Source organism: Rhinoderma darwinii, chromosome 6, assembly GCF_050947455.1.
Source record: "Rhinoderma darwinii isolate aRhiDar2 chromosome 6, aRhiDar2.hap1, whole genome shotgun sequence".
In the NCBI taxonomy this organism is placed as follows: Eukaryota; Metazoa; Chordata; class Amphibia; order Anura; family Rhinodermatidae; genus Rhinoderma; species Rhinoderma darwinii.
The window spans coordinates 29,205,672-29,218,111 of NC_134692.1; the positions used below are offsets into that span (position 1 = coordinate 29,205,672).

At 38.6% G+C, this 12,440-nt stretch overlaps 1 protein-coding gene across 2 annotated transcripts in view; it reads right to left on the reverse strand.

Annotated features, from left to right (window-relative positions):
• LOC142655350 (sodium channel protein type 2 subunit alpha-like) overlaps positions 1–12,440 on the reverse strand; it is a 170,765-nt gene that overhangs the window by 14,441 nt on the left and 143,884 nt on the right. For both annotated transcript variants that reach the window (XM_075829398.1, XM_075829397.1), the window contains exon 21: positions 5,525–5,647. In XM_075829398.1, the coding sequence (XP_075685513.1) occupies positions 5,525–5,647 (123 nt within the window). The remainder of the gene's footprint in view (positions 1–5,524; positions 5,648–12,440) is intronic.

Consider the following 12,440-nt stretch of genomic DNA (forward strand, 5'->3'; position numbering starts at 1 on the left):
GAATATACTGTATATCTAAGGCTTCGTTCACATCTGCGTCAGGGCTCCGTTTCGACGTTCCGTTGGAATGGAGCCCTGACTGACACAAACCATAGTCGACTACAGTATTCATTCCGTCAAAACAACGGAACCCTTGCACAACGGAGACAAACGGAAACCATTGGCACCGGATCCATCACCATTGAAGTCAATGTGATGGAAACTTATGGTTTCCGTTTGTGTCAGTTAGGACTCCATTCCGACGGAAAGCTCCGACAGAACGTCGGAACGGAGCCCTGACGCAGATGTGAATGAAGCCAGAGGCATAAAACAAAGTGAGAAATTAGAATCTAGTGTGACAGTTACAATGTGACGCATGCATTGGTATAAACATATGTTATAATTATTTATATTGTCAGCCCCTCAGCGGTATTACGTGTTATGTGTTCCATTGAAGACTCCAAATTAGTAAGAAAATATATTTATCCCATAGTCTTCAGTTAGTAAAGTAAATTTATCTGTACCCTTTTAAAGCTTGTACCACGATGATCACGACATTTATATGATGACGTTTTTTACTTAATCAATGGAAACATTGTTTAATTTTATTGGAGTAAAAATTTGTTTCTTGGGTTATAAGAGGTAAGGTAGGTTGGATTACAGTCTATGTCTACAGTCTATGCTCGCTCATGCACATAGCCCTATTACGGACCCGTGTCGTAAGGATCCGTATTATGGTATTTATATAATTATATGGGGCCATTCTCTATTTTCTTGTACCTATTTTACACATGGTATGTTGTATTTCGTGGCATTGCTTTTAGGGAAGAATACAGTGTCTCTAAGACACCATACGGCGGGACACTGACTGCCTACAGTTCCGTAATTTAGACCCGTAGGGCACTGGAAAAACGCCATTGCCTTGTGCATGATCCCTAAGGACATTGCAAAGTTTGTGTGCTCTACTTGTATATTTACTATTTGTGTGTTCTACTTGTATACTTGTATGTTTGTGCTTGTTTTTAAGGAGAATTGGCATGTATGAAAGCCGGCAAGCAAAAACACTAGCGTGTGCATGAGCAAGACATTTGTCGCAATGATTACTGTTCACTGATCCTGTACAAAAAGCATTACTGATATTGGATCTCTATTGCACTGACTAGTGTAGCATGTTTCCATACAATGCAAATTTGTATTTTGTAATGAACATCAAGATAGCTTTAGAGGCAACCACCTTCCCACGGGCAATTGCATAAGCTCAACTACTGTGCCTGAGCATGTACTACATGGACAGCTCGAATCCTACTCTATGACATCTACGTATATGTCTTAATAAGACATATGGACAGGGGTTGTCTTTATGAGACCACCACTTCAAAGACTTGTCTATGGGTATGGGCTAAACTAGCTGTTCATGAAAATTCAGATAATACTCTGCAAGAATAGGAAGGCCAACATTCGGCTCAACATGATTTGCTCATGGACCTGGTAATCTAATCTCGGATTAAGTGCAGTTGCACAAGACTGACTGCTACTCGGGCCATTTTTCACAGCATCCGAGTGGCACCTGATGGATTTTACTGACCCATTCACTTTAGCAGGTGAATCGGGTCCATGAAAACCGACCCAATTCTCTGATCCGTGGAAAGATAGGCCACGTCCTATGTTTCCACGGATCACTGACGGACAATGTATCTTATTGTCCTATATGGACAATGTATCACATTATGCCTCATGCACACGACCGTTGTGTGCCTGCCGGGTGCATGAGGCGTAATAAGATACATTGTCAATATAGGACAACAGAAGACGAATATAACTTTTATCTAGATTACAATATAAAGAGGGTCATTGAGGGTTTTATCGTCTTAGGTTTGGTAAAAATTCCACATTTTAGTCAAATGGATCTATTCAGTCCGTATGTTGTTCTCCGCAGCTCTGCTCTGTTGGGTTGTTTTTCCGACTCTTGACAATGCAGTGCAATCCTATTATTCTAACAATAAATTTCCTGGAATTTTAAAACAGTTTGAATTTTGTTGCTGCGGGAAAAACATATTTCTTTCTGAACCATCAAGTAGAAAAATAAGTCTTATCAGCCGTACCGTGACTTGGTTACCATGGAGCTCGAGAGCGGAATTTTCATGAACAACTAGTTTAGCAAATACTTCTAATGGGGAATGGCTCTGTTGCTTGTAACAAAGCCAGGGATATAAATAAATGTTGTACTTGCTTTAAACAGGGTTATATTATCAATACAGATGTACTGTCTGCTCTATAGCATAATATCCAAACACTACACCCTATATAACAAACTGGGCGTATCCTCAATCCTATTAAAAATGGAAGGAACCCATTGCAGATGTCACTAAGTCCCGATGCACACGGCCATGTTCATAATCGCGTCCCACGATTGCGGACACGGCCGGCCATCGACGGCCGCCCGCATTTTCGGGCCGCGCTCCCATACAAAGTATGGGACATTGGCCTGTAAAATGCAAAACAATGGACATGTTCTATAATTTACAGAACATTTCTACGGCCCGGACACCCATCCGTAGCGATATGGAAAGGTGTCCGCGGCCAATAGAACAGAATGGGTCCGTAATTGCGGACCGTATTACGGTCTGCAATTACGGACAATTTTTACGGCCGTGTGCATGGGGCCTAAGGTCGTGAATGACTGTAAACAATATTGGCACATATACATCAATAGCCATCCTAAGTCATTATATCACATATATTCCATTGATATAGTAAGACTACAGAATAACTGGATTTTATTTTTTTTAGTATTAACCTTTCGCCACTGACTAATGATTTAAATCAATCATAAATAGTCACTGCGGAAATAATCATTATATTGCATTTCTAAAAATAAAGCCGTCTAGCATCTTACGTGCTGGTTTATATGCCTTTCCTGACATTCTTAAATGAATAATGCACTGTACTTCTAAAGTTCATTCCAGATATTATTACTTCCCTGAAGACTTGTGTATCAATTGTTATACCTCTTACTAAAACGTTATTTACATTTCAACATGATAAAAGGGGTAAAGCTGGCCATACACATTAAATAACTGTGGGCCAAACGCTCGTTTGGCTGGCAGCTATTTCACCCGACTCCCCCATAAACATGCATGCTCGGTTCAGCTAAGCATGCACGTTTATGTCAATGGAAGATGAGAATAAGCCTCTGCCACACACCTCTCCTGTTGGAACAAAAGATGAGGGATGTTAAAATCCAACATACTTCATCCTTCCTTTGCCCAACATTTGCCATTAAGGGTGAGTCAGCTGGTCCCTGTGCAATTAGAGTGCTGGCCAGTCCAGCCAAAATTGGCAGGTTTGGATAAATTGGGTCTATTATGTAGGGGTACAATTACTCTGGTTTCGGGCAACCTTTATATTAGGGAATTGCCTTATTGGCATTTTTGGCAGTTACCTAATATATATGTAATACTTGAATATACAATTTTATGTGCTGATAATTATTATACCAGCTTCTCTGCTTGTCGTTTGCAGAGAATGTAGCCCCCCTTACCAGGTGATAATTGTACGTGGCATGACATCAGTGCTCTACAGCAGCAGCCAATAGCTGCAGAGAACAAAGTGATATCATAAAAGGGGTGTGGTCTTGACAATGACTGCTGCAAGCCCGGTTGTTATTTGCATGTGAGGCTATGAACTTTTAGAATGTAAAGAGAATCTCAAAACTTGCATTTGGTGGTAAGAGAGTCAAATTAATAACTATTGCATGGTACTGCTGTTTATGTGGGTTAATATATTAGGTAACTGTATTACATGCAGTTTCCCAATATCGATGAACTTATCTAAAGCAAAAACAGGGAATTTGCAATAATTTACAATCAGTAGCCTGTGGTTACATTCCCTGGAACTGCCCTTCTCTAGCTACAGTTTGTTTTAGTTTAGTTGTATTATATTTCCAGAATTAGAAAATCGCGTTTAATTCTTTCCCCAGAAACAGCGGCGCTCTTGTCCATGGGCTGTGTCTGGTCTTGTAGCTCACCCCACGGACAAGAGTGGTGCTATTTTTTTTGGGGAAAAAACACCCTTTTTACGAATCCTGGAGAACCAGTTTCTATCTGTGAATAATTTAATTGCTATTATATCTTAAAACAATGCCACTACAGTTATGAGGAATTCTAAAGATTGGTGAAGTGAGTCATTGAAGTACAAGCATTAGAAGTCTATTGTAAGTGCTGAATATAATCCAATGTAGTCATGCAAAGACTAAACATAAGTTATTACTGCAGTGAGGCCGACATATGAAAACCGACATATGAAAAAGCTAACGTAATGTATCATAGAGCAGCATCCACATAACAGATTAAGACAATGTTATAAGAACTGCTTAGCAAGAAGAAGATTAGCCCCCATTTAATTGCGTGGACCGGATTTGCCTTCACTAAATGCAGTTTGACCTTGACATTGGCTATATCTGTAAATTTCTATTGTCATTGTTACCGATAATGTCACAACATGATTTTCAAAGACAACTGATAATATTTTTTTCATACCAAATTCTGTAAATGTCCCTATTTTATTGTGCAATAGTTACTTGCATGTAAGTAATATACATTTGAATATATTACCAATTGTAGGCATGTATATCAAAGGGAAAGAGACACTTGAAGCAACATCCCCAATTGTATTCTAGTTTGTCTTCGGTCCTTAGCTGGTTTGTGGGCTGTAAACAGTAAAAAAAAAAAAGCACCCGTGTACATATATTTTTGCTGTAGGCATTACAGTAGATAGGGATTGGGTAGACAAAAATTTGTGACAAATAAAAAATAATATAGCTAGCTATTGGGTAACATATTCTCGGTGTACGGAAGCATTGTTAATGACGCGGTGATACGGAAGGATGGCTAATGACGCTTCCTTGCTGTACGAGTGGGTTGGGGGAAGGATTTGAATCTTTTTGAATATTATTTTATTATGTATTTAATTTACTTAGTTATCGCCCTGGGGAAGAATAAAGCTGGGCTAACATGATTTGTGTTATCCCAACATTCCTCTATATGCAGATTTCCATACAGACGAATGCAAAAAGGATGCAGCTCCACCCACCAAGCATGCTCTCCTCAGCCCCCTGCGGCATATGAACGCTCGTGATGTCATCGCAATGTCCTCCCTGCTTTATGGCTGTAATGGTAAACATAGCAATTGCTTTGAGTGCTAGATTTACCAATTTTTGTTGGTCAAATTTGTCAGCCCAATCTCTTCACTGGCAGCACGCTATACAGCTCAATATGACGTGGCCGACACATATTTAAGTCATAAACTTCAGTTGGCAACCAACAAACAAAGCTAATGAATAGAGCTTCCCCAATTCATCTCTGCAAATCAGCCATTTACATTACCGGTAACATTATTTGACATTTCAGAACACTTGCCTCTATTGGTTTTACTTCATTTGTGTAGAACTTAAGCCTTTGTAACCTCTAGTAAAGAGCTGTTCATTTCTTATGACATACCACATGCATGTATCTATACATGCATTAAAAGTTCTTGTTCATCTTACCCTCATCCCTTCAAACCGTGAGAGGGCTCTTAGTGGTCTCAGTGCCCTCAATGTCCTTAGGGACTTAATAGCCCCTAGTTCTGAATATCCCAAGGCATTAGCTACTAAGCTCACAAGAGAGACCTATATGAAAACAAAAGCAACAGTTCTAATTTCTGCTTCACATTCTACTATAAAAACATAAGGCGTCCTTTGGTGTTCCAGGATAGATGAGGTTCTTCATCTGGTGGTCAGCTGAAAAAAATTTAATCTGGTTAGAACAAGAATATAAGGTTCCACCTGATGACAGGACCTGTTAACACTTTCTAGTACATACCCTCAAAGTCTCACCCACTCTCATAATTTGCCAAATCTCCAGTTGGTTTTGAAGAGCAAACTTACCCTGACACTAAAAACGCACCTTCAACAAAGAAAATAAGTGAATCTGTGTTGTGCGCCAACCTGGGTCTTAGTCTTACCCTTATGCCTTCAAATCTTGATAATGCACGTAGAGGTCTCAATGCTCTCAAGGTCCTTAGAGACTTAATAGTGGCTAGTTGATCATACCTGAGGGCAACCGCCAAAAGGGATATGATAGAAATTTGTTCAGAACCAATGGCATTTGTGTTATTTTTCAAGGATAATTCAATGTTTTATACTTAAGAAAAGGCCATACTGTACAAATCATGACTGCGATTAATATTTTTGTTTGTATTCAAATTTCCATTTCAACTTTATATTCAGAGCTCCAAGTCAAAATGAAGACAGCTGTAGTTTTAATACATTTGTGATTATCTATTTGTAAGTTTCATAGCAACACTGCTGCTATTTATATCTTTGCATGAATACTGAATTGGAAATTCAGTGGCCAAACACCTAAATTGCTGAATTATCAAAACAGAGTAATGGGAGTTGTGTATAAGGCCTCGTTCACATCTGCATTGGAGGCTCCGTTAGGGGCGCTATTGTTTCCGATTAAATTATGGACACACCAATGGAAACCTGACAGAACCCAATAAAGTCAATGGGTTCCGTGGGACGCCGGTGCTGTCCATCGTACAATGGAAACAGTGCTTCCAGTATTTTTGTCGTTCTGCTCCTCTGACAGCGCAGAACAACGGAAACACAGACGCAGGTGTAAACCCAGCCTAAATTGTAGAGCAGTAGGTAAAAATAGGATTGGTGCCCATGGACATTTAAAGGACAACATAACTGTTATATATATATATATTGTGAGACAGTGACAGGTAAAGTCATTGAGGGAAGGTACATTTCCCCTAGAATCCTGTCATATGTATCCTAGGCTCCAGGGAATGAGTAGTTTTTGCAATAGAAAGCTCTAGCTTTCCAATCTCGGGTTAAGTAAAAGCCGGAAAAGGGGCCTGGAGTTGGATTGGAGATGAGCAGGGCGGGTTCCCCAATCCCTAGTCCATCTCTGTTTGTAGGACAAGGCTGCTGCTCATTTAGCTGCACCTGTAGCCTGTGTATAAAAAGGTGCAGACACAGTGTGTGTGAGTCTCACCCCTGACTCAGACTGGAGACTACTAAGGCTGGAGTAGCCTGTATTCTATGTGAGTAAAGACCTGTGTTACTTTGTGTCCAGTGCCTGGTAGGAAGGCACTTGGTATGGTTAGATAATATCTTGTTTAGTTAGTGCTCAGATGAGCAGGATTTATTTAGTATTTTGCCTTGTTGTACAAAAGGCTGTTTCTTTGACAAGAATAAAAACACAGGCAAAGCCCTGTTATGACTTTTAATGCACGGTGTCCCTGTCTCTGGCTATAAAGAAACCGCTGTACCAACCTCTCCTGATGCTAAACCCTCACAATATATATATATATATATATATATATATATATATATATATATATATATATATATATATGTATATATACATACACACACATATACAACCCTCAACGTGTCTTCTGATAATCTGACAAAGAAGTTTCCATCCAGCATACATCTGATCAAGATTACCAATATTTTTTTTTTATCAGGCTAGGTTATTTATCTGGACTTTGTTAGGGTATAGATCAAATAAGTTCTACTATGGTTATTGTCAAGGTTGCATCACCCTGTGCAAGTCTAACTAGAAGATGTTGTTTGTGCTGCCATGGTCAGTGATACCAATATTAATATCTATATTTTTTTCTAGAAAACTGAATGATATAATTTTTTCCAGCTGTGACAATATTTAAATGACTTTGGTGGGGGAGCACATGAGTAGAATAGGAAAGTCTAGTCTTATGCCTTTAAAGGAACAGTGTCATCACAAATTTATTTTTAATATGTTAAAGATGTTAGTGCTTTATTAAAAACGTTTATATTTATTTGTGTGTTTGTGTTTTACTTTTTCTTATTTTTACACTTTTTCTTCCCTATGGGGGCTGCCATTTTTTGTTCCATTTCTGTATGTGTCGATTAACGACACATACAGACATGGAATACGGCAGCCACAGTCCCATAGGGACTGCGAACGGCTCCCGTCCCATCCACTTCTGTGTACGCCGTCTGTGTGGGAACTGCGCATGCGCCGCTCCCACACAGTCCAATTTGAAATTGGCGCCGTCCGGCGCCATTTTCCTGTGGACCGGAAGTCGCGGCCGGACAGTAAGATTACTACTTCCGGTCGCGGCTTCCGGACTTGTGCACTTGGACCAGCGGCAGCAGACGGAGCGGACGGGCCGGAGGGAGCCGCGGCGGCAGGAGCAGGTAAGAGATTTCAATGTATGTTCGTGTTTGTGTACGTTTACTATTGTATGTTAACCTTCTACACTGTGTGTTAGCTCAAAAAATGGCGACACACAGTGTAGGAGGTTAGACCGTTCAAACCCCTCGTTTATCCCGGCACTAGCCAGGATAAAGGAGGGGGGGGGATGCTGAGAGCTCACTAGAGCGAGGGCTTTTTACCCAATTTTGCAGCATAAAGCAATGTGGTTGCTTTACCACATGCAATGCTGCAATTTTGGGAATAGCTCCATCTAGTGACCAGAAATGGGAAATATTATAAATTAGAATCTAATTTATAATATTTCCTGACTCGTGAAAAAAATAAAAAAAAATTGAACAATGTTTAATCACCTACACACTAAATGCTTAATTAAAAAAAAACAAACATGTTTTTCTGGCAACACATTCCCTTTAAGAAGCAAGTGATGACTCCAAAATTCATTACAATGAATGATCATCAAGTCATGACCAGGCAAGCACAATGAAATGCATTTAGTTTACAGAGTGTCGGAGGAAACTAATGACTCCCTTGTAACACACTCAAAATGTATGAGAAAAATGTAATAATTAATTAAAATATTGACTCTTCTATTGCAGTGTTATATGGGAAAGATTAAATGTAATTGTTGCTTATGTAACATGAGTCATAAGCTCTTATTAGTTTCTGAAAAGTACATAAAGAGAACACATGGCAAGCTGAATAAATGTACATCCTTTAAAAAACAAAACTAACAAAAAGAAGCGATAATTAAGTTTTTCTGACCTGGGCCAAGTACAGTACAATATGGCCACTGTATGCTGTTGGCTAAAACACGACTAGTCTAATGGTATGGTTACAGCAACTTGTTGGTCAAGATAAGACTAATCTAGTGACACAGTCATAGTATATTGTTGGCCAAAAATGACTGGTCTATTGATATGGTCATAGTATACTGTTGGCCATTAGAACTCTACTGATATGTTCAGAATATGTTGTTGGCCAAAACATGACTAGTGCAGTGAAATGGTCATAGTATATTGTTGACCAAAATACGAGTGCTCTACTGATATGGTCATAATACATTGTTGGCCAAAATATCACTAGTCTAGTAATATGGTCATAGAATATTGTCGGCCAAAATACGAGTACTCTACTGATATGGTCATAGAATGTTGTTGGCCGTAATATGACTTGTCTATTGATATGGTCATATTATGTTGTTGGGCAAGAAACGACTATTCTTGTAATAAGGTTACAGTATACAGTTGGCCAAGACACAACAAATCTAGTTATATAGTTTTAGTATGTTGTTGGTCAGGCCGTAACTAGTGTAATAATATGATCATAGTCTGTTGTTAGGTAAAACATGACTAGTCTAGATAAATGGTCGTAGTATGTTGTTGGGCAAGAAACGACTAGTCTTGTGATAAGGTTACAGTATACAGTTGGCCAAGACACAACTAATCTAGTTATGTGATTATAGTATGTTGTTGGTCAGGCCATAACTAGTGTAATAATATGGTCATAGTCTGTTGTTAGGTAAAACAGGACTAGTCTAGATAAATGGTCATAGTATGTTCTTGGTTAAGACACGACTAGTTTTATTTCATGATTATAGTATGTTGTTGGCCAGGCCATAACTAGTCTAATAATATTGTCATAGTTTGTTGTTTGTAAGATAAAACTCAACTAGTCCAGTGATATGGTCATAGTATGTTGCTTGTCAAAAAAAAAGTCTTGTTTACTGCCCTCTCTGTACAATGTGTTTTAAGTTAATAATGAAAATCACAAATGTATTTCTTTCCTGATTTATGGCTTGCAAGAATGTCCCTGCATCTAAATCAAGTTACTATCAATCAGTCTTCTCTATTCCACTCACAATGTCTTTTCTCTGTATGTTTTACAAATTAGGTGGTAGCGTTATCTCATAGTAGGATGTCCAGACCCGGCTAATTAAGTGAACAGAGCAAGATATAATACAAAGAGAGCCCTGTCTGCTTTATAAGTTGTTATAGAGACATATGTACCCAAATTAATTACAATTAAAACAAAACCTTGCCAAGTTTGTATGCAGTAATGACTGTACCATATTGGCCACGCGGGATCAACGTGGGAAGGGAAGCCACCACACATGCCCTACAGCATGTTCAGCAGTTTGAGTGGCTGTTTAATGGGTTAAATTTCAACTATAGGTACATGAGGGCTTTATACAGATGACCTAAATTAAACAGGTTATAACATAGGTATTCTTTGAGAAGACCAACCCTAATCTAGACCAACTTTTTTTTTAGTATATTTTTAATTCCCTTATATCCAATGTATATTGGCCGCCTTCTTCGAGAGAACCATCTCTGTATCTACCTCTTATATCTTACAATCACTGAATAATGAACATCAGTATTATAGTGAAGAGGCCAACAAATATACTATATCTTTCAATGTTACAATTCCAGATAAGATACTTGTGTCATCCAACATAAAGACTTTAAAGTGCTCACCTTGCACTACACCTGAGAAGTAATTCTACCAATTCCTGAAAATGGCTATTACATATTAATTGCATATTAACTGCTGTTGGTTTCAGTAAGAAGATTTAGTCATCTAAAATCCGACATGACAAGGAAACCGACATCAAAGGAATATCTAAGAGGACTAATATGACTTTAGAGCGGTAATCTAAGTAAAGCCCCTGAAACTCAGATAGGTGGGAATAGACCTAGTCCTTAGACAGAGGAGACTTGTACAGGTCTGTTGGTTAAATTGTTCAAGACACGTGTACTCCTCTCCACCGACATCTTGGAATAATGATTAACAATTATTTTGTCTAAACAATGACTGATGAATCACAAAAAATAATTCAGTCACTGCTGTGTTACATAGTATGAGCCCAAATAGTGCTCACAATTTGTAAAATCAACTTCATCTGTACTCAAGAATCAGGGACAGAACCGTTTACACTGATCTCCAGTATCAGACTGGGATTCCTTGAACCCACCAGAGGAGATAATCCGAGGGACCCTCTCTAGCAATACATGTCCACATTGTAATCTTTGTTGCTATCATTGCACTCACAGGACATATCAATAAGATCCAATTATTATACATCATCCCATTAGAAATAGACCCTAGTTACAAGTGACTGGCTGCATAGTCAGCTCCAAATGGGGTTGTCTTCTGCTGGATCATTGTGGCCCATTATTGTGTCAGATACCGGGCCCACCAGGGGATCCCCTAGTACCCCGGTGATCCAGTCCGACCCTGCTGATCTCTATGTAAGCAGCTATATCCTTATAGCCATGAGTACATATATACACACGCATGTATATGTGTATATATATATATATATATATATATATATATATATAAAATTAAATTCGAGTTTTGTAGAGATTTAAAGGGCTTGCCCAGGATTAGAAAGAAGGATCTGCTTTTATTTCCAGAATCAGCGTCCCACTTATCCATAGGCAGTACCTGGTATTGCAGCTAAACCCTGAATGCTATACCGGACACAGCTCATAGATAAGCGTGTCGCTGTTTCTAGAAAAAAAAAATCAGACCCTTTTTTCTAATACTGGATTTCCCCTTTAACTAAGATTACTACTAGCAAATACACACATTTTATCAACAGATATTTAAAATCAATTACAAATAACTTACTAAATGCCGCTAATAGTAATATTTTTGAAGGTACAAAATTCAACTATAAATCTACAATGTCAAATAAATATGTGGTTAAAGCACATAAATTAATACACAGCAAAGATCGGAACACTTAAATGATAGAAAAGAGATGAAATTATTTATAAAACAGAAGGTATAGTTCATCACAATGGTATTTATGCAGCCATTATCGCTTCAGAGAACTGCCATCTGTTTCCTGTTGAAAGATCGATGTGTCATTAAAAACAGCATTTCACATTCTAAGAAAATGTGTGGTTAGAATTGAATCACAAAAAACTAGAGTAATACAATCTACAGTCTAACTACAATATTAACAGCCATTTGTGACCAAGAACATCCCAGAGGACGGCTCTGGGGACTATCCAACTGACAACAGTCCCTCTACATTTCTCCCTATGATGATATACACAATGGGGAACATTTATATGAAGTGTCATTTTTTGCATGGGATGTGCGAGAAATTCACAAAATCATCATACAGACGTGAGATTGGCAAACCTACTGCTCTTTAGGCCTCATGCAAATGGCAGAGCCTATAGGATG